Source organism: Falco cherrug, chromosome 4, assembly GCF_023634085.1.
Source record: "Falco cherrug isolate bFalChe1 chromosome 4, bFalChe1.pri, whole genome shotgun sequence".
Lineage (NCBI taxonomy): Eukaryota > Metazoa > Chordata > Aves > Falconiformes > Falconidae > Falco > Falco cherrug.
The window spans coordinates 68,905,078-68,930,339 of NC_073700.1; the positions used below are offsets into that span (position 1 = coordinate 68,905,078).

General features: G+C 43.0%; 1 protein-coding gene across 1 annotated transcript; it reads left to right on the top strand.

The window, feature by feature from the left end:
- The first annotated feature begins 1,843 nt into the window (after window positions 1–1,843).
- Window positions 1,844–24,205, top strand: LOC114016703 (uncharacterized). Its single transcript, XM_055709937.1, has 6 exons — window positions 1,844–1,973; window positions 2,310–2,636; window positions 2,880–3,446; window positions 12,066–12,604; window positions 13,899–13,965; window positions 18,818–24,205. Exons 2-6 carry the CDS (start codon window positions 2,513–2,515, stop codon window positions 20,335–20,337), a joined length of 2,817 nt encoding a protein of 938 aa, XP_055565912.1. The 5' UTR covers window positions 1,844–1,973; window positions 2,310–2,512; the 3' UTR covers window positions 20,338–24,205.
- The last annotated feature ends 1,057 nt before the right edge of the window (window positions 24,206–25,262 follow it).

The window sequence follows — 25,262 nt, forward strand, 5'->3', positions numbered from 1 at the left end:
GCTCCCTTTTGGAGGAACCTAACACATAAGCTCTTTTCTGGACAGACGCCAAATGGGCACCAGCCAGCGCCTGACTGCAGAGGTAGGGGTCCAGACCAACTCTGTATGAAGTTTAATCATTGCGAAGTCTGAAGTACCCTCCTCAGACTGCACACGGTGTGGTTGTAGGAGCCTCCTTACTTCCTCCTTTGATCTGAGCCACCCCTGTTGTGCTAGTGAACACAGCCAATCTGCAAAATGCCACGGAGAGAAAAAAAAATGCCTCGCACCAAACCGTCTTGCAAACACGTGAAGTATGGACTTTCCCTGCTTACTCAGAGTCTATGCAGGGAAAACCGGCAAGTGTGGGGTAGGTATTGTTTTATGTGTATTGACTTACAAGTCACTGACTTCAGTGTGGATCTTTGGCAAGTTTGCTGGGTGACTCTGTGGCACCTATGCAGCGGTAGACAGTGCCTGCAAATAGTGTCATATAGCTTATATGCCAGATACTAGATATCAGCAGAACATATTTTCTTTATTTTTTCTCCCCCCATTTAACTGATGCACAGTTTCTCAGTCACAAGGGATAGCATACACATATTTATGCTGCTTGTCAAACTGATGCCGGCATTTCACACTGCTGCATTCTGCAGTATAGGCACTTCCAAAGTCAAAATGCATGAATCAGTACTCTTGTTTGCACTATCACTGATACAGTATTTGACTGTACAAAGGCTTTTTATTTTTCTGCAAAAAATAGTTATTAAGCTTCAGGTTTGAAGTTAAATTCTGTTCTTATTTTTCCCAGCAGTACATAAACACCTCAATTTCAGTAGAGTTGCTCTTGATTTGTGCTGTGACTGAGAACATCATGTCCCATGTCATTTCATAGATTATTAGCCTGCAGGTGTAGCTGTTCTGGAAATTATCCCAAACTCTATAGCTTTTCTATGTCATTTCTGAAGATGATCCAAAGATGAGTTTGCATCTTAGGTAGCTTTGTATGCACTGGCATGGATCCCCAAAATAATACCACTGTGGTAGCAATGCATTGGCTGCAAAACCTATCAAGGAGCCTGAGAAAATACAGAGGTATTCATTCATAAGAAAAAAATAGCTCACGCAGAGCACCATACTATCACAGCTGGGCTGTGGATTCCCTGGAGGGGCAGCTTGTGAGGGTTTTTCTCTACTTATTTCACGTCTGTTTGTGGTAGAGGTATTGGAAACCATAGGAAAACCTAGCAGCTCTCAGCAGTAGTTGACCCCGGAGTCCTACTTCAGTTGAAGTTCAGGGCAGAGTCTAGGAACTATTGGGTGTTTCATGTAGGACTCACTCTGGCAGGGCTTCCAGGTTTCCCTGCCCCAGGCAGGATCGATGCAACCTGGCAGGTCACCAGCCCCGCAGAATTCAGCTGGGGGTACCACCCCACTGTGTCTGGAGCTGCTGCTGCTGCACAGCATTTCAGTTTTGACCAGCTCGTATTTTTGCAAGAAATAATGCTTAGTCAAAAAATGGCCAGCCAACTAGTTGTAAGTGATGTATTTGGTATGCTTTTTCTGTAGCAAGGGAAACAGTAAAACAGCCAGTCTAGATTAAAAAAAAATGGAGATTACCAACTAGTTTCAAATAAAATTTGTAGGGAAAAAAAGAAGAGTGTGCTGTTTCTCCTCTTTCCTGTGTAAGTGATAGCAAAGGGACTGGGTGATAGCATCCCAAAGATACTCTGAGGGGGTTTATGTGTGTGTGAGCCCATGGCTGGAAGGAAGCTGAAGCTAATTAATAAACAGTATTTTCTGTATTTGTTCTTCTCTCCATAGCTATTGTATCTGTGCTGGCCAACTTCCCAAAGACAAAACGCGGCCCCGCAGTCAGTGCTGAAGTGGACACATACTTGGTGTCGCTTTCCCCCAGTAGCATGTGGAAGAGATTAGATAAGTGAGGTGGCTCCTGCTGCGGGGAGTTATTCACGCCTCGGAGCACTTGAAAGGTATGCTGATTCTCACACTTGGGTGTGAGCGCTGCCAGAACGGGGTCTAGGAAAGCTGCTTTATCAAAAAGCACTACACACTGCCACAGCCGCAAGGCTGATTTAAAGTCAAAATCAGCCCCCCGCTTCGGTTTGTGCTGCGGCGATAGGCAGCCCAAGAGAAAACGCCAGCTGCCGATCGCGGTTATCTTTGATGTAGGTACCTGGCGGTCAAAGCGAGAACCGAAAAATCCAAACTGCCAATAACTTTTTCCAGCCGCGTGAAGTTTTCTTTACTGGAAACTGCGTCTCGCACCTACTTTATTCCTGTTGTTTTGGGGTATTTTTTTTTTTCAGGAGAAATAAAACCACTCGGACTGAAAGTCAGCTTTTCAAGGGGCGTACACATCCTTCCCGGGCGCCTTGGGAGAGCACCGGGAAGCGCCGGCGGGAGCCGCGGGGCAGCCCCCTCCTCTGCCCTGGGCAGCCGGGAGGGGCTGGAGGAGCGAAGGAGTTAAAGGGAGGCGCTTGGGAAATCTGATGCTAACGAAGCCCCAGGAATGTTGCACATTTCCATTCCCCTCCAGCTTTCGGAGGAGGTCAGTCCCCGCTGCGGGCAGCCGCCCCGAGGAGCCCAGCCCCGAGGCCGCACTGCTCCGGGCGCTGCCCCGCACCTTCCCGCAGGTGACGCCGGGAGACGCCAGGGAGGGACGGGACGGGACGGGGCGGGGAGGCGGCGTGGAAAGTTTTCCCTGCGTTTGGCGTGCTCCGGCGGGACCTGCGAAGCCGAGGGAGCGAGGGACGGGGACGGGGTGGGCTTGCCGGCCGCTCTGCGCGCCCCGGGCTCGGGGCGGGGGGAGCGGCGGGCTCGGGCCGCCCCGCAGAGGGGCAGACCCCTGACCCGCCGCCGCCTCTCCTCTCTTGCAGGGCGGCCGGAGATGCCGGGGAGACGGCTGTGGTGGGCGCGCTGCTGGCTCGGCGTCTGCCTCTCGCTGCTGGGCGCGGGGGGCGCCGCCGCCGAGCCCTGCCGGGCCCCCCCCTGCGGCGGCGGCGAGGCGCCCCCGCCACCCTGCCGCGGGGCCCGCTGCGTCGGGCGGGCCGGCCGCCCCGCGCGCTCCTTCCTGCACACCGCCACGCCGCTGCGCCCGCCGCAGGGCAAGGCGCCGCCCGCCGCCCCTCACGCCGCCCCGCCGCCCGCCGGCGCCACGCACCCCGCCGCCAGGGGGGGCGCGCCCGAGGCCTGCCCCGGCGGGGACTGCGCCGCCAACGGCACCCGCCGCGACTGCCAGGGCCTGGAGTGCCGGCTGCCGCCTCGCCTGCGCCCGCGGCCCCGCGGCCCGGGCTGCGCCGCCCCCGCCGAGGGCTGCCCCGAGCCCGCCCTGCTGCGCGCCGCCGACAGAGCCGCCCAGTTCGCGGGGGACGACTTCGCCTACGCCGCGCCCGAGCGGGGCGGCGGCGCCCTGGGGGTGCAGCTCACCTGCGACGTCAAGCCAGGTGCGGGGCGCCCTGAGGGGCCGGGGCGGCGGGGGGGCTCTCGGCGGGCTCCAAGGGCTGCGGCCGCCGGGCTGAGGGGCGTCAGCAGCACGGGGAGCCCGGGCGGCTGCACCGGCCCCCCTCGTTCTGGGAGCACCGGGGGGCAAATCCAGCACCGGCCTTCGTGCTGTGTGGGGAACTGCTGCCCTGGCTCCCTCCTCTCCTCCCCTTCATCCCCCCTCCATATGCACTTGTCCGTGTCAGAGACCTACAGATGAAACGTGGCAACACCTTTTTTAGTGCTGTTTTTAAATACATGTAAGACTTCTAACTCTCTCTCCTCACACTCAGGCATTTCTGGCGGTTTACATTTCTAGCAACATCATACAAGGCTTTGGTGGGGCACGTGTATCTTCCACACCCAGGATGGTGCTGTTGGTAAGAAACATGCTGACAAGTTATCTTGCTGTAATAGCCAGCAAAAAACCCTCCAAAACCCAAAAAAATCAGTTGCAGAGCCGCTCTTGCTGCGCATCATTTGGAGCACTTGTCTATTGATTGACAAGAGCACAGCTCTGGTCAGTTCGGTATCCCTGCAGGAAGCCAGGTATGTCCGTGGTTATGCTCACAGGTCAGCAGAAGGTGTTGTGTAATTGTGTGGGATATGTGGATTTACCCACATGAAACACATCAGCAGATCTTGAGTGACCACAAAGCAGTTTGGGTTCTGGTTTAATGCCTTATCTGAAAGTTATAAAATGTACGAGGAAGGGTGATTTATTTTATTCCCTTGACATTAAAAGCTAATGGAAAGCATGAAGATGGTAATTTAAACTTTGTCACATCTGTGAGGCTAATCTGAGGGCTGTGGCTGCTTCAGACACCAGAGCACATGCCAGACCTCATTACCAGTGTCTACTTAGTGAAGTGACATCTCCTCCAAAGCAGACTTGAGCACTTAGTGGCAGTTCCAGTCCCAGAGCTGAGATTCCCCCTACCCCATGCCTGGTGTAGTGATGTTGTCAACTGTCATCTTGCCTGATGTTGCTCCCAGACGTCTTACAGAACCTCTGTATGCTCTGTGACCAAAGATGGACAGAAAACAGAGAAGTCAATATGGTTAGCCTCCCTTTTCTCTGCTTCTTTGCACATTCTTTGTACTATCATCATAACTTCCATGCCCCCCTTTTGCGAAAGAACCCAGGATATCTGCATTGTTTTTGTCCTTACCGAAATCCATCTCTGTGTAATACAAGTCCTGGCAAATAATCAGAGCATTCTGCATGGACAGAAGGCACTAATCCTTCTTGGATGGTGCTGAAAGCAGACTTGCTGGAACTCCATGAAAGTCTTGCAAAGAGCATCTGGCTCAGTACGACCTGTCTCCAAACATCCTCTTATTCTTTGGCTGTCTTCAGAGGACCCGGATCAGTCTGTGCTGCCCAGTCTCCAGTACCATCAGCCCTTTCAGCTAACATGGTGAGTTGCATGCAGCTTTCATCTTCTAGGCCTTAGGGTTAGGTCCTCGGTCCCCTCTGACATGGGTGGGTCAGGGGAAAATGGGGTAAGGGAAATCAAAGCAGAAGGGTTGGAGAGTGAAGATGCTGGGGTTTTTTGAGACTTGATGCAGAGTTCACTGTACTTTTTCAATTTTACACTCTTTGCAGGCCTGGTGCCAGGTGAAGTCTTGGAGGAATGGAAGCATAGTTAGATGTTTCCCTTAAGAAAATCTTTCAGTGCATCCAGAATGGATTATACCTTATGGCCATGGCAGTCATGGATATGTGCATTCATCTCCTTCTTGTGGCAGGCTGAAGCATCTTGTATGTTGCAGGGAAAGCAGCGTACAGCACTCCCCACTAAATCGCATAATCTCATGGAAGGCACTGTCAGCGTGGAAACACACAGTGAACAAACCTGTGATAATGCATGAGCTTCCATGTGTGAGAGAGATTCTTCAGATGAGGACAACTGCACCCTCAGAAGTTCTCCCCTCTCACTGTTTCTGCCTTGTGGCCAGTGAGTGACATCGGTTAGCACCAGCCCATGCCCAGGCCTGCTGTAGTGATCATGGCTGCAATTGGTGTGTGTGAGACCTACTGTAGACATACATTTCTCCAGACTGGACAAAGAACATATATACGTTTTGCCCATTCCAAAGACTGGACCCAGGCCTTCACAAGGCAGCTTTCTCTCCTAGGAGTTGAAGAATAGCATACTGGATTCATCAACATCTAGCAGATATTCCATGTTCCTGCCATCGGGAACAAAAAAAATAAGCCACGTTGACAGTCTTTGGTTTCCTTTGAGTCAGTTTACAAATAAGCATCCAGTATTCTGCTCTGCCTGCAATCTCTTAACATTCTCTGTGTTTGCCTGAGACCTTCTTTTGAACACAGGTCAGCGGGTTTCCTGCGTTAGTGCAGATAATACCTTGTTTGCTCCTCATTTGCAGCTGGAGTGGTGGGTCTTGGAAATGAGCATGGTTCAGCGTAGCAATTCCAGCATGGCTTGTCACCTAGAACAAACAGAACAACATAATGTGATAATCAGACATCTAATGAGGGGAAATGCATTTACAGTTGTCCGGGGAGAGGTGTTATTCAAACAGCATGCAGTGAACGTGACAGGGCAAATGCAGGTAAGGATCATGAAGAGCATACTGCGGTTCAAGTCTTCTAAAGAGCCCAGCTAGGGGAGACTTGAGAGCTCACTCAAGAGCTGTGCCTAGTCTGTGTGGTGCAGATGGTGGCTTTCCTGCTGTTAAATTTTGTGGATAAATCTCATTATGCAGGTGTGGCAGGAATCTGTCTTACAGATGTGCAGCACAGATGTAACTTAATGGAGAAGAACCAGATTCAGCGAGAACTTTCTGTTCTGTGGTGGTCAGTAGCGTGTGGGAACCAGCAGGAGTTCCTCTGAAGGAAATCTAGGGACCTTTTGAGTGCAACAGTGAATATGCTGCAGACAGGCTTAGCTGAGCTCTTGGGATTTTGGAGGTTAGTCAGAGTGTACAGTGTTCCCAGTCCTCTTTGCAGTGTCTTGTGAGATGAGGCTGCTCCGTGTGCTCAGCATGTGACTTAACTGAGCAGAAGGCAAAGAAAATACCACCGTATTTTTTTTTCTGTGCACAGCACATCTTTTGCAATACTGCACAATGATGTCTATACGTTTTATGGACAGCGCAGGTGTGTGCTTCCAGCCCAGGCAACCATACATTTATTTTAGCCTCCAGGAGTGCGTCACACAGTTGGAAAGAACACATTTATGACAGATTATCTGCCACCTCTGCATCCTTACCCATACACCTAACTCTTACTCAGTCACCCCAAAAGAGGAGGTTTCTCTGACAGCCATGTGCAGAGAATTCGTCTTGGAGATTTCCAGTGTTTTCAGATCAAGGATAAAGGTATGGTTAATTCCTGGTGGAAGAAAGAATTAGCCTTTCAGTTTCACATCTAAGGTGCTGTAGCTGAAAACAGAGGAAACCATCTATTTAAGAAGAAATAGGTCAGTGACTGTTCCCATCTTTCTCGTTTTTAGGGGAACACTTCTGTCGCACTTTTAGGCCAGCTGCAAGGGGTGTTTCTTTGCTGTTGACATCTCCTCAGACAGTAGGGGAACTGGAATATGCTGCCTAAGGCTATTTTTCCTGCCTGTATTAATTCACCATCCACAGGTGGAGACCTGGGAGTCCACCCCAGCGTATGACTGCCAGGCCTGTGACAGTGCATGAGGAGATTTGCAATGATTCTTCAGTCACTGAGAGAACTCCCTCCAGTTTACCTGGTGAAGGCTGTGTTTTGGTGAGCAGAATAATCTTTTGTTCAACCTGTTGTGTGGCCCCATTCCTGTGAGGTTCAGTCTACTTGAATGCTTGCTGAAGACCATGTCTGATATCAGGCCTCCAAGGTACAGGCCAGTATCAGGGGCTCTACTTTATTCCCAGCACTGTGTGTTTGCAGGCTCATCTGCATGAGACAGGTGACTTACTCTCACCCAGCTGCCTGCCAGAACCAGCACAGCCCTTCTGTGGGGATCACACAAACAGCTTCATCAACTTTTCAGCCAGTATTGCCAGCGCCACAGCTACTATCTGGAAAGCTCCTGCCAACTGCAGCTGAACCACCACTTCTGTTGGCCAGGTGAAGATGCTGGAGTGCAGACTTGTACTCCCTTTTGAAGTCAAATGAGCCCGTTCCTTTGCAAGATAGTCGCTGCTATTTCTTAGCAGCATAGTGAGTACACCTTCAGATGAAAGACTGGTGTCCCAAAAGAAGAAATGCACAGAATCTATTTTTGTTGTCTTATTATTTTGTATTCCTCCATGTTTCTCTCCTCATTCATTAATTGCCATTAAATCCTTATTTTTTCCTATCAGACCCATCTTTCTGTTCTTTTCTTTTGGGCAGACTTTGCTGCAGCTGTGAACACCTACCTGCATATGGGCAAAATAATGTGCAGCTGCACATCTCATACTTGGCGAAACCTGGTGAACAAGGTTGTAGGTTCTCATGCTGTTGCTATCTGTGCACTAAGCAGTGCCTGCAGCCCACTGCTGTCATCTCCTGTGGTTACCAGGAGTGACTGGCACTGTCAGATGGCCCTGTGCTCTCAGGTCTCAATCAAGATCTCACCTTCCCTTCCTTGCAGTAGGATGACTTGTAGCCTCTGCTCTTTATGCAGTGTCAGACTGTGCCTGAGGGCTACTTTTTCCCCTGCAGCATGCCCTCAGGGTGATGTGTCCTTCCCAGGCATGCTAGGGAAATGTAGCAGAGGTTCGTATGTGATAATATGTTGAACTATGGATTGGTCCTGGAAGCATGGAATAGATGTGGGCAAAACAGACCTTGCCATGACTGGTTGTGGTGTGCATGTGCAAGGAAAGTAATATTGCATCTGTGGTCGTGAGAACATTTGAGTGTTGCTAGTGGGTGTACCTGTTGTCTGGGCAGTGTGGAAAGGTCCTTAAGTGGGATTGCTGGCATCTACTAATGTGTGAAGATCACTTGCAGTGGAATTATAATTTTAGACATGCCTGTGACATCCCCATCTGACATATTCACTGTGCCTTCCCTTTGTATAGTTGAATGGAGAGAAACAAGGCCACATTTAGCGCACTCTGCATCTGAGCTATTTTAGATTTCTACTACAGAGTTCTTCTGGCAAACAAGATACCACTTCTGCTTAATTGAATGCAGTTTATTTTCAGTAGAGTCCTTTCTTGTGCAAGAGCGTTGTTACCCTCTCTGTTGCTCTGGCATTGGGAACTGCCTGTAGCACTGACTGTACTGTGCAGTGAAGGGCCTCTTGTACCAGTAATCATAAGTTTAGTCGTACTACTGCAAAATGTATAAAAATGAGAGAAAATAACAGTCACAAAGGATTTTTTTAGGCCTTGTATTATCACCAGCTGAGCTTTAGACAGCCCAAAGGAGCAAAGCTAAGTTGAATGACTGGAATGTAGCTGTTGTTACAAAGTTCTGGAAGGTGGTTTAGGGCAGATATAATAGAAAGCTGACGGTCCATCATGTGAGTAGGCTTCACTGCAGTCAGTACTTAAAATTATAGCTGTTACTGCCAGCAAGTCAGGCAGTTACTGGTGGAAGACAATGCTCCTTAAGTGTGTGCTTAAAAGTGAGCTCTACTTTGTCTCTTACTGAATCAGGGCTTTAATTAACCTTTCTTTGCTCTAATAATTTGGCTTGTGTGAGTGAGAAAAGCCCAGATTCCCAGGATGAGAAGAGCTCAATAACCCTGTCTTAGAAGAGACTATATTCTCCCCACCTATAATAAATTTGTGATGGCTGGAATAATTCAAAATGTTATTGTTGTTGGTTCCTGAATCTCAGCCACTGAGGACTGATGGAAAAGTGGTTTTGGGAAAAAATGGTTTGGTAATATGTCCTTGACTATAGGATTCGCTCCCTCTCACAGTTCCCCCAAGGTGGTTCCCTGGGCTGACTGTTAGGCGGTGCAGTTGGACTTTTCCTCACTCCTGTGAAGGTTATTTCTTTTTTCATGTTTCATTGAGAAAGAGGGTCAAAAGGCCTAGAAAGGGGGAGTTTGATGCTGTTACTTTCATTACTGTTTGTTCTTTATAAACCTGTATTTGTTACAGTTTCAAGCATGAAGACAAGATCTTTTCTTTTTGAAGTTACTTGTAAAGGCAGACACACACACAGCTCATTCCACAGAAAATGTGATGGCTGTTAGTACAATGTAGCAGTTTTCTAGGGGAATGCATTTAGATGTTAGATTTTCTGATAGTACAAGAATACTGTGCTCATTATTTACTGTGTTTATATTATATTTAGCGATAACTATATTGCAATACTAGCATGGAGCCCTGTTCTCATGTGTGATCCCAGCATGTAAGAATATTAATGCGGGACAGGAGGATGAAGAAAACTTACAGGGAGATCTACCAAGAAACAATTAAGTAATGGTAGTTAACATGGTAGCTAAAGCCTTAATATGCCAGCTTTGATCAGCTATTTTTCTAGGTGCATATGCTTTATTTAGCCAGGTAAGGGCCACCCTTTTCCTCACAGACTTCCCATCTGCTTTGAAGTGATGCATTGGTGTAGTCCTTTTGCACTGTGTTATCACTTATATAGCCAAAATATTTGGCAAAGACCTGTGCTGTACTGCCTGTATCCTCAGTTGTAAGCCAGACTTCTGAGAGCAAAAGTTTTGTGAAAAGGAATTTGTTAATGTCTTTCCAGCCTCAAGCACAAGTGGAGCCTCTATAGGCTGATGAAAAATCTTGATAGGTGGTCACAGAGTTCTTGTAACTCTTTTGCTGCCCAGTATCTGTCAAATGTGAGCTGATTTCAGTCAAATTTGACAAGGAGCAGAGGTATTAGAAGTAGGCAAAGTTGTATAAACTTTGTAAGAGGTGATTCAAAAGAGGAAAGAGTGGAATATGAGCATCTGAAAGTTTGCCTCTAGCTGTTAATCCTTTCAGCTGGTAGGACAAAAGCAGCTTGGTTGTTGCTCTGTATTCTGAAGAAGGGTAATGAAGGAGTGCTACTTATTTAGCCAGTCAAATGGAAGACACAAATCCACAGAAATCAGATGACATTGGTTCTCACAGAACTTGTTCACGTTAGATGGAAGGAGATCTGGGGGTATAATTTGCCACATACTTAAAAATCTGGAATTTTCAACTCGTATGGGGAGTGTGGGCTTTCCCGGATCCTGGTCTTCACTTTCTCAAGTCCAGGATCCTGCAAACTACCTTAATATTTAAGTGAATAGTGAAAAATAAATATTAATGTGTGCCTTATGCTGTGAATAAAAGTAACTAAACAGCAAAATATTGTAGGAACTGTAAACAGGAACTGGCTATGGTCTTTTTCATTGTCTCATCCTTGAACTTAAAAAAAGAAAATTCAATGCTGCATAAGAACAGGTGAGTGACCATATGGGATTCAGGATTCTCTCTCAGGCAGCACCTAGCAGTGGATACTGTGGAAAGCATGGCATGATATTTGCCTAGATCATTTTCCCAGCTCTGGCAGTTTGTTGTTCAGATTTCCTGAACATGATTGATGTCTATGTAGCTTTTAGCCCCAAATTGATTGTATCTTATATACTGAGCTAGAAACTTTCTGGACTTGATTGAACTTTTAACATGTATTGAAACTTTTAATGTCCCCTAATTCTTGTATTAGAAGAAAGAGCGAAGAGTCTTTAGGACACCTGTAATATAGCACAGTAGTTTGGTTTCTTATTTTTTTGTTTGCCCGAGCCTGAAAAGTCCTACCTATTTTCTCATATTGTAGCAGTATCATATGTTAGATTTTCCTTGCTGCCCTTTTGTGAACTGTTTGAGTTCTGTGCCCTTTTTTGACATGGGGAAGCAATACTGCATGCTGTATTAAACATGCTCTATTGATTAATGTCATAATGATACATTCTTTTCTGTTAATGTATTCCTCTTCTAATTAGTCCTAGCATTTTATTTGCCTTTTAGACCCATGTTGGGCACTGCACTGATGATTACGTGGCTCTGTAGCCCAACATCTGTATCTAGATGTATGTAATTTCCAACTGGTAATAATAATCTTAAAAGTACAACATCTGATATGAAAAGTTTAGGGTTTTTCTTCCAGTGGGTGCCTTGATTTCACCTTTATCTCCTTTGAGTTTCTTCTTGCCATTTCATTGCTGCTACTCAGTATCATAGACACCTTTTGCAGCTCTTTGCAGTTGACCTTACTTTTACTACCCTTAATAGCTTAGCATTCTCAGCAAGTTTTATCACTTCATTTTATTGCCTCTACAGTGAGAATTGACCATTTAGTCTTTACTGTATTTGAACATGTATATAGGAATGATCACTCTGTTATGGAACCCCATAATATAAATGATTAATTTATGCCCTGAAGCAAGGGGCTGTGATTATGACTTCTTTAATGTCTACAACTATAAATGTTGTTGCAGATGAAATGGGAAGACCCTGTGGTCCCATGAAGGGGCTACAAAGATAGTAGAGGAACTGGCCTTATAATCATGACTTGAATTTATTGAGATTTTTCATCAACTTTTTAAAATTTGAGATCCTTTGAAGAGGTAATGGGGCAAGCTGGAAAATTACTTTTCTTGGACAATAATTGATCATTTGTATTTCAGGAGAAAATGAAGTTCCATCTGAAGATGCCCTAATACTACAGCTGCACCTTGCAAAAGGGCATGAGAAATTTACTGAAATGCTAAAAAGCCAACAACAGATCATTGTCGATTTGCAGCAAAAACTTGCTGAACAGCAGCACATATTGGTTAGCCAGCAACGTGAGATTCTCGAACAGCAAAGAAAAATGTATGAGCAAATGGACCTGATCAAAGTCCAGTATGGTATGCTTTTTGATACAGTGAAGCAAATGTCATTTCAGAGTTTGCAAGAAGATATTCAAAACTATTTTGAAAGTCATCTTCAAGGACTTCAGAACCAGGTCAGAAATCATCTCCAAAAGTCATACTCTGTGCATAAAGTAGAAGTGGATGCAAAAGTGATTAACGTTGGGGAGTCTTTGCTGGACTGTGGCCTTTGTGAAAGCGATGAATTTTGCAACTTCCAAAAGACACCTTCACAATGTGAAAAATGCACATTGTGTCCTGCTGGTTTTTTCCAAATGGCTGAGTGTTCTGCAAACTCTGATCGGATTTGCCAGGTGAAATATGATCCTGTATTTTTCAGTTATTGCTTATGAAGTATTGTGTTGGACATGCTGGGATAATATTCTGGAAATAACTACTTGGAGAGCTAGAAAGATCCGGTTTGAAGCATGTGTTTTACCAAACGTGTCTATGGCACTTCAAAGTCTGCCTGAAGTTTTTTGTGGGTTTTCTCTTTACCATTTACTGCTCTAAATGGGGCACTAGTTTGTGCCCATTGGGTGTGACGCTTTCCCAAACCTGACAGCTGGCAGGACTTCGATTCTTTTCATCATGGTAGGAAAAGACATCCTAAAACATGTATACTTATGCATGCTAAATTTGTTTATTTAATCCCCGTCCACTCTACAGAAACTTCTAGACATCTGTGAAAAGCAGAGGAAAGCTTTACTAAGCAAAACTAGAGGTCAGATATTTATTTATAATTTTGGAAATAAAAGTTATCAGTTAAAACAAATCTAAAAATGGGTTCCAGCTTAAACGTAACGTGAACACATACAAAAATATGGAACATAGATGCTTTAACTGTTAAATACTTTTTATTATAAAACACATTTTATTATACTATACATAAGCAGCATGTAAGCAAAATAAGCTGGTTCTTCAGTCACGTTCTGTTGTTTAGAAGTTCTAAAATACATGGAGAGCTTGATATGTAAAGCAGTGTCTTGTTTGACAGGTGTGACCTAAGCCCAAGATACCAAGAAAGACAACCTGAGAGAGTCTGTCCGGTTCCCTCTCTGCTAGTCTCAGTTTTCTTTAATGCTAGCGTTTAAATGTAAATGTAGCCTGTTATTCTTTCCTGTCTGCCTGCCTTAAGGAGAAAGGAGGGCTGGTTAACAGGAAAAACTACTTTATCATTTACCTTTCTTGTGTGTTTTTTGGTTAGCACCTCCCTCGCAGAGTAAATGTCTTTAGGAGCTTTTCCTAACTCTGTCTCAGTTGGTCTTAAGGACACTGTAATAACTGAGTGATGCATCGCTCTGGAGGATGTGGTATGGTCTTACAGATCATGTATCATAACAAGCGTTAGTTGTATAACCGATCCATTTAGCTCAACTGCACGCTACTAGCTTTCTGTGGACACCACGCAGTCTTTTTGGATACCTTGTTAAAACATGTGACAAATCCAAAATTAGTTGTCTTGCTTTAACATGCTTGCGGGATCAGCCCCCTCTTCACCCTACATATACCTTTTCCTGGCAGGTGTCACAGAGCCTGAAGAAGTGCCTGTTTCACATTGTAAGTTGTTGCATTAAAGTGTTTGAATATGATTCTTGTGATTTACAGGACAGAGATGAATGCACTGAATCTCCAAGCATTTGTGGCGAGAGAATAAAGTGCCTGAATACTCCAGGTAAGTTGTATTCTCTGGTAATTAAAGAATGAAGATAATTAGGTCTTCAGAAACGGGCCAGAAAGACAGGAACTCAGGCCTGTATGTTTGTGAGTAATGACATGCTTGGCTTGCTGGAATCAAAGGGGTTGAAAAACACTCAGCTGTGAGTTGATGGTGGGCTATGTAGGACATAATATCCACTAGGACTGTCGGATGGTCCCTTTTACCTTATTTCTGTGGGGTTTTTTTATGTTTAGGTTTTAATTTTCACTTATGACCTGACTTTCTTTTTGCTTATTATTATTGCACCAGTTACTTATGCTGGTGCAAATGGGGTCAAAATCAAAGGTATTATTCCTAATGGAGAGAAATAGTTGTCATTTTCCTTCTGCTGCGCTGGGGTAGATATTTGATTTGATCTAATGAAGGTTCTTATAAGGCCTTCCTTCATCAATCTTATTCTCCTTTAGTAACAATATTGTCAAATACTGAGGAACGATCAACAGTTTCCATCATTTGCAGGGGCTTGGGGAAATTTTTCAGGCATTTAAGAACAGATTTGATAGAAGTTCTGTACTGTGGACTTCGCCTTCATTACTTTTCATGGCAGTCGGACACAAAAGAGCAAAATTAATAGACATACTGAGCAAATTATGTCCAGGTGCTAGGTTTATTTTTACTTGTCTAATTTCTGGTCAGCCAAAAAATATTGAAAGGAATTCTGTGATCAAATAGAGCATTTCACCAGCTGTGATCTCTACCTAAGGGCTCCCAGTCAAATAACTGTGGGAGAGCTTCACTGGGTTTTATGTTTTTCCTCCTCTAGACTTCTTACTTGCAAAAAGAGTGTCTGTCTGAGGGAGAAGGGCTGTTTTCAGCTGATTATGAGTGATTTTGTACTGTTCCTGCCCTGCCACTGATGGAGAAAAAGTGGGAGGCAATTGGTCCTGGGAAAGGGTTAAAAGAGGACATGGGCTCACTTACATTATCCCAGCATCCTCTGGGCAGGAACTGTGGTGGGTTGGATGGTATTGCTACAAACACCACATTAACTACAAACACCACAGGAAACTGAAAATGACTAGAGGAAGAGAGCACTTAGTGTCCCTTATGTGGTGAGTGCTGTAGAGGGTATACCATCAGCCTTACAAAAGAAGAGGCGAGACACTTTTAGACAGCCTTAGTGGTGAGCAGTTAGAGGCAAGACAGCTTAGGGTACAAAATTTGAGACAGAGCATTGGAAGGGTGTAAGGCTTTGTCTCTTCTTTATGTCAGACTGGGTTTGGTTGAGTTGGTGGTTTTGTGGAAGGAAGCCCACGAAGCCCCAGCCCTAGGAAAGGAGAGCCACCAATGTGGTAGTCATTTGGTGTTGTGTAGTCTGTGGGAGAAGGAAGGCTGTAAGGAATTTATCCAGTGGGTTCTGTGGTGGGGGGACCCAGACCATGAGTGGCTCTGTACAACTGCTGGAGAAAAGTAAGTGAAGGCAAAATACTGCCAAGAAGCATACAGACAGTGGTGGTGTGTCAGACCACAGAAAGGCAGTAGCGATGTCTTTGAAAGGAAAGGACTCTTCCCTTGATTCCTCTTCTCCTAATGGTGGTTTGTAAAGATGTGAAAGCAAACTAGTTCCATTCACCTGGGTCGGGAATCAATGTCCTGTCAATGTCATCCCTGCCTGTCATGGAAGAGAGCATTCTTCTTATTTTTTGTTAGAGAGGACTGCTACTTTCAGTCCTCTGCTCATGATAGCTCATTATCTCATACAAGTGCAATCAACATGTCAAAAGGGAGGCTGAAACTGCATGTCTGTTTTGGGTAATGTGGGAGAGATATGGATGTGATCTGACATACGAGTTGCAGATGTTGTATGTGGTTTCTTGAGCTGCACGCTAAGGTTGTTGCATCTGTAGCAACTCATGTTCACTGTACAGTGTGAAGGGAGACAGAGCAAATAACAATAATGAACCATGGGACTAGAAGCCTCTCTTTCTTCGTCCTTTACTTTCCTCTACATCATTCCTTCTTCCGTGCTGTTTTTTCTTGCTTTTATCTAGGATGAGAGTTGTTAGGTTATTTGACTAAAGGCTAGTCATCAAGGAGAAGTGACAGCTGGAGGTACTTCATCAGCAAAAATGGAATCCAGTGCATCATTTCCTTCTTAGACAATCATGTGGGAGTGGTCAGATTGTTATCTTTGGTGTGAACCCACCAAGTGGAGGCAACCAGAGATGTTCTCCCCAGAATACCATGCAAGCTAAAGAGGACTTACTGTAGAACTTACTGTGGGATGCAGGGGGAAGAGGAATGAGAACGTGGACAGATAGCCCTCCTTTGTAATTGGCCACGTTGATTTGTGATGATCCGAATTTGACAGAGAATGTTTAAAAAGAGATGGATTCCCATACTTAATCTGCTTGAATGTCACCTTTGCATTAGGCAGTTATGAGTAGTAACAGCAGAAAAATGTATGCATGACTTACCCTAATTACCTTGCAATTGCCAGGCCTTCACGGATGATGAGGGCTGGTGAATGTGCTGCAAAGGCACTCACTTTCATAAAACTGGCTTGAGTACAGCTGGGCTGCTCACTGTTAAAACGGGTGCAGCAGTGCCCAGAGCAGGACTCCCACAAGAGGTGGGAGAGAGGTGGTCAGGCAGTAAAGAGAAGTAGGAAGCAGTCACAGCATGCTGCTGTGCTGGCTTTCTGATGTTTGGCTGTCATTTGCTGCTTGACCTCTTCTGGGCAAAGGGTAGGATGTGGCTGTTGCCACCGTGTCCACAAGACAAAGTGGCCTGTGTGCTGCTTTGAAGTCACCTGTCTGAAGTACATGCAGGGGGAACACCTGCTGCAGATCTAACCAATAAAAGACTAGACAGCAAATTGGTGAGATTAGTCACCACATGTTTTTGTAAAACTAGATATTTATAAAAATCTCTAAATATACTTTCAAATATTTTAAAGAAGCAAATAGCATAAAAAATTTCTAGGTACTACTGCAGATCTTCTCTGCTACGTGAACCAGGTGTATCTGTGCACTCAGCAGCAGTCCATCCAGTGGTTCTCAGTGAAGGGGGAGACATTGCTATGAGAAGTAGAACTGGTTAAGTGTCATGTGAGCAATTACACCATGGTTAAAACTGATTTCAAAAGGAAAGTTTGTCTGTTTGGTTTTTTTTCTGTATTCTCTCCAGAATGTTCTTAGTTAAAAAAATTTGGTCTTTTTTATTTGGCTTTTGTTTCTTGTAAAAAAAAAAGCCAGACACTTTCAGGGGGAACAAAAAGTGTTAAGTTTCTCATGACTTTTTTCAAATGGAAGAATCTTACTGTTCTGCAGTGAGGTCTTTTGAGAAAATAATACCTGATCTCAGAAAGAATGTTCTCACATCGTAAATTGTATAGTCCTACATGTCAGTGTTAGAGGAGAATCATTGCTTAAGTAAATGAAACAAATAGACAAAGAGATATGAGGGTGATATACAAAGCCTGCATAAATTGACACAGTTTCTGGTGTTCTCTGCTGAATAATGTAGTATCAGAAGTGAATTTTAGCCAATATTCTGACCTCCCTTGTGGGCCAGGTGCATGTGTACTGCTTTGTCTTGCAGTTTGCAGTATGTGTGGTGTGCTTTTCTGCCTGCATCAGCCGTCCACATAGCCAGCTCCACCCTGGGGTTAGCAGTAGAGAAAAATAGCTTGTTGGGGTCCATGTCAAATGCTCCTACTCCCAGACTAAGAGCAAATCCCAGACCAGATATAGCAAGTTTTCAGCTGATAAATAAAGCAAATGTATGACACAGTATTCAGATAGTAAAGGATGTTTAAGAACTATAACAAAGATGATTATTAAGTTTTGATTATAGTGGTAAAAAAGCAGAAGCAAGTGCACTAGTGATTAAGCTTTGAGGCACAAACTGCAAGTGGTTATTCTCTAGGGTGCCTCAAATCTTTTGTGTTGATTTAGATCCTGAAGGCTCTGTGCACAAAGGTTTCGGGCACTAGTCGCTCCAGCTGGAGGCATTGGCAGCTGGCAGTGGTCTTGGAAAATTGCCATAGAAAATTACAGGCTGTTTTTAAAACCTGCTCTTTGGGTGTGCATTCTTTGATCCACTGAGGTCATGGTGTACCATTTAACAGCACAAAATTGCTTTATGTCAAATAAAGTAATTTCAAATGGCACCTTTAGATATTCTCTTTGCTGTTTGCAGCAGTGTGTTATTTTAACTTCAGAGTATCACAACCACTGCTGTCCTGTGTCTTAGGGCAGTGATTTTCCTCCTTTTAAATGTGTGGACTTTTGCATAATGATTTTAAACAGCAGGCTTTACTATTTTGTTTTTCCTACTTGTCTCTTCCAGGTTTTTTCAAAACTGTACACAGAATGGCTGGGGTGCATGGCCCTTAGGTTGAAAAGCACTGCTTTAGCAATCACAGCTACAGCAGAGCTGTACCATAACATGGCTGGGCGGACAGTGCACATTTCTCCTTGTATAGGGGAACTCTCCATCAGCTGAAAATATCTTTGCTGCTCAGTGCACCAGTTAGTCACCATGCCCTTTACCTCAGGAAGGGAAGGGAGCATCTTTGGAGCAGTAGCATTGTGTCTGATCCATTACAGGTTTTGGTTAGAATTGCCCCAGTATAGCTCCTTTCCCGCTCTAAACTGCTGGACTTGGCTTGGACAAGGTGAGTTACGCCTAGTATTTCTGTTTGCTGTCAAGGCTCATTTAATAGCACAAAGTGTTCTAACATCATTGTTTTCTCCCTTATGATTGGATGTTATCAAAGATACTTGATATGTGTAGCTGTAGACTTCTTATTTTTAGTATTTTAAAGATATTTCAATAAAAATTGTCCATTTCCTGTGAACAGGTGGTTTCCGATGCCTTGGAATTGCTGAGAAAGATGCAGCTTTGGGAATGTGTGGAGAGGAATATTTCTTTAATAAGGAAATGCAGGAATGCCAAGCGTGTTTAAAATGTGAAGATGGAGTTGTGGCCATGCCTTGTTCCACTGTCAGTGACACGGTTTGTTCAGCAACTAGTGAAAACAAGCTCTCAGAGTCTTGGGCTGCAAACATCATTCTACCTCCTGTAAAGTCTGGTGTCTCTCAGGTCTACTCTGGCTTGGACTTGAAGATAAAGGGAAGGTTTCCGTGTGAAATCCTATCTGTTGAAGATAACAGCCTGGTATTCAGGCAGCATGGTCTGTTGTGGACTGACCTCAATTTTGCAGTAAAGCACAACTGCAGGAATTTTTTGCAACTTTCCTTAAAGCTCAATGGCAGTGAGGAAGGCTACGAACTGAGCGGTGTTCGCATTGAACAGCCAGAAGGGAAGTATTACCAGAGCACTAGTTTAAGCAGTGCTGCTGAAGTGGAGCCCAGCCAAACTCTTTCTGTGTATTTGAGGAGCCCAAATCAATTCTGCAATCAAAGTAAAGACTTAAATATTTATGATCTTAATACCCCACTCAGTTTGTTTTGGTTGTCCCACGACACAGGTGCTGTGGCACTCAGTGCACAGATGTCAACAGCAATGCATTACCAAACCAACTATCGACCTGCCTTTAAAATAATATCTGTTTCTGACCCTTACATGCTAAGTTTATCTCATGATGGCAGAGCTATAAAGTTCACTGAAACCGGTGTTGTCAAATTTGTGTTCCACCAAGCATTGTATTCCATGGGTCATACGTGTGTCCGGGAGGGCTTCTCCTTAATTTCTTACATCAATAGGAACGGTACCAACAGAGAATTAATTAATGTATTTAAATCTGGGGTAAATTACAGAGACACATCAATATCTGCTTCTGGGGCTACAAAAGTTGGGGCTGGAGATCTCATAAGCTTTGAGATACTTTCTCCTGCACAGTGTAATGTTCGGTATTTTGGAGATAGTTCTGGAATCAGTATGTTTAGCCTCATCTGGATCCCTTCAGCAGTTTCTAGTGCCATATCAGCCACAGTTTCTGTTACAGGTCTGCCTACTGGAGCTGTGAGAAACAAATTACTGGATTTCACCCAGGTCTCATCCAATGAGAAGCAGATACAGCTGGTTTCTTCTGGACAGCTTGCTCAGAAGTATTTCATTTTCACTGAGAAGGGAGTTGCCAGCCTTGCATTTAACTTAAAGTTAATCCACTCGTGCAATGTGCTCAAAATGACTCTCAATCAGTTGACCATGGATCACATGCAACCCACAGCAATTGCTCAGCAGATTGGAGGTCAGATGCCAGAGGGAAGCATATGGACCAGTGTGTCCCTCCGTGCATCTTTTGAAGTACGTAATGGAACACTAATATCAGTTTCTCTTGACTGTGTGCGTGGAAGGATCAATCAGATCACTCATGAACATGGAACCAGTATATCTATTTTATGGATTTCCTCTTAATTTCTGTACAGTGAAGTTAGCACAGAATTGGGGTTTAAATTGTATTTGGATTATACTCTGGTTCTGTACATATTTGACACCTTATATGTGTTGACATGAGCACATTGTCCCACTAAAATGGTCTCAGTTATAGGAATATTTAAATATAATCTTAATTGAAACATCAGTATTTAAAGAAAAAAGGGCTTTCGGTGTTCCAATATTTTACTTCTGTTAACATCTTCAGGCAGGGGAACCTTGAATTCAGATCAAACGGTTTTATTTTTAATAAAGCAGTCTCTTCAAATTGCTTATTTCTGGACCACAAAAAATTGCAGGTGAGGGTAAACACATACGTTTTAGTACTGCAACTGAAAGCAGCATGGCCACATAAAGGAAGCCTGCTTTCAGTTTCTTCACTGGAACAGGCTAATAACAAGACTAGAAGCACTTTGAGGCTAATTTGTCTACATCTTGTAAAATATTGTGCTTTCTATAAATGGGGAGAACATGCCTCAAACTAGAGGTGCTAATATGGTAACACTGGAGTATACATGCTTAATATTATGGAAGTGTACCTGGGTCAAAGATAGAACACTTCTTACAACAAACCCCATGGAAACTAATAACTGTTCTAAATTAATTTGGAAATAATCTACATTTAAATAATTTGGGAAGACTTTTTCCCCTTTTAGTTTTGCCTGTGAAGAGTTGCAGGTGAGAAGGAAGGCTAGGAGACAAGAAATGAGTATTAAAAGAACATCTTGAAAATGAGACTTTTGGAAATGAAACAAATTTTTATTCCATTCCTTATAAATGACAAAATATTTTTCTGACCAAAAAGGAACACCATTCACAAGCATATTTATTTTGCCCAACAGGTACTTAATTTTAAAAGATTTTTTTTTTGGTCTTATTACATCACTCAGTTTATTCAATGAAATGGCATATTCAGGGACGCTGAATTTTGTTTTGTTCCAACTCTTCCATCAAACTATTCATTCTTTTTCTAATCTATATAGAGTGTTTTCTCTTATTTTCTCCTTTCTCCTCCACAAATACTGCTTCACTTTCCTTTCTCATTTATTTTGTTAGGAGTAAATGGTATGCCCTGTCATGTAGCCCTCAACTCCTTCCAGCCTTCTTATACATAGATGTATGTATGTCACATATATAATTATAGAAGTGGGACGTTTATAATGCACTTGCAGGCTGTCTTACATTAACCTTGCTGAAAGAAGGAATATTATGCACAGTACAACTTTAATGTAGGTGACTGTCTGAGTATGTATATCTGAAATATATGTACTTTCCTATGCTCTTCACCTGTTTTGGAGTTTGTCACGCTGTTTTACTGTACAGTCTCCTCCTATAATTTTCTGTAAAAGAATGAACCCAAGTGCAAGACTTCTGTATGGTGGTTCTGCTTTTACTTGTAACTTTATAACTGTGTCCTAAACTATTATTTTTCCATCGTCTTTTTTTTCTTCAAGGTTATACTCAAAGATGCATGCTTAGGACAAATTGTTCTCTTGGTTCAAATAGAGTTTTTCTTGCTTTCAGCTGCAAAGTCTAAGTAGTCCATCACAAGATACCTCATTGAGCCAGAATAAGTTCCACAGTAAGTTCAATCCTGCTGCCCACCCTTGATGTTTGTGACACACATCTCGGTGCCTGTGTTCAGCCAGACTGTCATTCATTCTCGCAGGGTCACAAGGAAGGATGAATTAAAGCTAATGTTAAAGGTGTTCAACACTTGCAAAATACTGTTATTGTTACAGAGGATATTTTTTCTTAGAGAAAGACTTCTGGAATGAGAAGCGTGTATATCTGTTATATACAGAAGAACTGCATTACCTAGGAGCAGAGCAGTTTTTCTGGATGCTTCACTCTGGAAGTCTACTGAGACTGAACAAAGATGAAATGCCACAGCAGTTAAAGTTTTCTGATACGTCCATCTGCTTTCTGCAGAAGGATGCACATGATGTAAGAGGAGCTCTGCAGAAAGCAGATCCGGGGTATTTCTAAGGTAAGATTTCAGGGGAAGATAATGTTGGAGAAGGCTCAAAATGATACTCTTAGGATTTTAAAGGCAGCTAAGAAAGTCACCTTCTCACAGACATAACCCCTTTTTTCCCTGTGTTGTTTTGTGCTATGCAGTTGTGTTAAAGGCTGCTACTTCCCAGTATAAAGAGTCATTCTAGATTTAAACCTCTGTGGCAGGTAACAGATATCAGAATCTGATGTTAGACATAATCTGGTACATCTTCAGCAAAGTGCAGGTGTTATTTGAATATAATAAACATTTGCCTATATATAGCATGTAGCAAATCTAATGACATTATTTCTGTGAGTATGCTTTATTTGAGTGAGATTGTGTTACCAGTGGAATTGCCTGAATATGGAAAGACTGATGCTCAAATTCAGTAATATGCACATTGGCGGTACTTGCATTTAAAGGCACCATTATTAAAGAATGGAGAAACTACCAGGGAGGTACAAGTGAACATTATTACAGCTAAGAGAGATTTCAGAGTATGAATTCTTCAACGTAGTAAATCTTCTTGGAGGATTCTGGGGTGAATGCCTATAACTGCCCTTAAATTCAGAATAGATTTTTAGATGCACAGTAGCAGAAATGCAGTATTTTGCATCCATGTGGTGGTTATAATGCATCTAATACTGTTTTGCTAATGTCTGTGATAAGGTACTTGTGATGAAAAAATTCTTACTAAATATGTAGTATTAATTGCAACTTACAGCAAGTTTAGCCTGATTTCAAGCAAGAAAAGGCCAATCGTTTGAACTTCTTTTACATCTCTCCCTTTCAGGGGAAAAAAAAGCCTGAATCCATACTTCAGGCCACTCACTGACCTTGGCCGTAGTAACATGAATTTGGAGTGAGTGTGTTGGAATCTGTGGATTTATGATAGCCTAATTAATGGCATAGTATATAGCCTTTGCATCTATGAAAATGATATATATTGCTTCATACCATGCAACATTAAGTGGTGCACTATTATCCTAAATAAGATGAAGTTGAACAGGAATCAGACAATGTACAATGAATGCTAATTTCATGGCAATTACCCCTTTTGCTATAATAAATTGCATGTTTTATTGACAGATATCTTAATTATATTTACAACATCTGAACTTTTTTATTCTTTTTTTTGCATATGGTTTCTTTCTATTAGTAGCACAATATAATACTGTGAAGTACAGAATTAATTTAAAAACTTTTTCTTTTGCATCTTTTGATACCACATTCATGAATATGCTTAAAATAGCTGGAGACAGTCTCTCCAATCCTTTCTGCCAGAGAGTGTGTCTAATGGAGGTATTAATGGAGTAACAGAGTAAGTATGAGCCTGGCAGAATCCAGCTGTGCAGAAAGAGTTGAAGTTAATACATCCAGGAAGACAGGTGGTTATTTCACTAATAACCAACAGGTTGTTATAGAAAACTTGACCGTTACAGAAGGAAAATAATTTAGGTTGTATAGTCCTGCTCCTCATGCAAGAGGAAAAAGGATTTTGCTTACAAAAACCTGCATTGTTTTATATTGTGAAACATTTTGCAAGTTCAAAGATTTTACCTGAATATTTTTTATTACCTATACAAATTTTTTATGCTTTCTATGAAGTCAAAACTGGGCAGAATATGGTAAGTCTATTTTAATATTGTGGGCTCTTCCTCTGTTTTGTGTTCTGCAGATTGCAATACACTATGAAAATGCCACTAGTTTCAAGTGGTGATTTTTTAATGAAATTTCTTACTTTGAAATATTACCTTGTTTTAAAAATACTGGTTAGATGTTTGCCTCTGTTAATATTATATTGTAATACGTTTTAAGAGAACTTCACTGAAATAAACCAATAAGGCTTCACTGGTGTTTTTGTTCTGTTCTGAGAAAGACTAATTGCAGCTGTTGTAATTTTTACCAGTGACTCTTTTTGGGCCAGGATTTCACAGGTGTTACCTGAATTAGTTACCTGTGTTTGCTGAAGTGGCACTAAACAAGAACACTAATAGTACAAATTTCTAGAGATCATCTGGTCTACATGTTTTATCTTCCCACTGTTGTAGGTCTGAGAAGATGAAAATTGCACTTGATGCTACTATACTAATACATGCTTGTATCAAAAGAGCAGTATGGTTTATCTTGGTCATTGCTACCAGCGTAGTAATACAGAGGAGAAAAATGAGAATACATATTTTTAAAAGAAGAAATTGGTCCTGCCTTGGTGCTTCCTAGGCTCGTTGTCATACCCGGAAGCTTTGACAGTGTTGTGGGGGGTCCTGATCAGACCTTTGCAGTAGCACAGCTGTGCTTTTGTCAGTCTGCGCAAGTTAAAGCTCACGTGTTCTCAGTAGAAACTCTTCATGATTATTTTAAATTGTACAACTGTTTCTTCTTTTTGGAGGTGTTACTGTTTGTGAGGTCTGAATGAAAGAGAGGTTCTGTCAAATGACCTCTGTTTAGAAATCATTTTGAGACAGATTCCTCCAAAAAACAATTTGAGACCAAACTGGTATTTATTTCGGCCTTTTCCATTAAAAGCAAGAAAGAGGAATTTTACATTATGTGTTTTTCATCAATTGCATTTGTACTGATTCAAAGGGCTTGAAGAAATAATTCCTATAAGAAGGGGATTACAAACATCATTAACCTAGCCTAAATTAGCCAAGGATGAAATTCAGAGGAAGGAGAAAAGTGTTTATGAAATACTGCTGAAAACAGAACCGTCCTCCTCCAGGCTGGATCAAAAGGTGCCCCTGTTCTTCTGGCCTTCAGCAGCTGATACCGTTTATGGCCTTTTCGCAATAGCCCAAACCATCTTAATCTTTGACTGCTGTGTACAATGGCTCTCCCAGATTCACCTTGTGTTTCTCTTCAGGTGTCTGATGTTCACCTGTACAACATCCATACACACGTGTCTGGA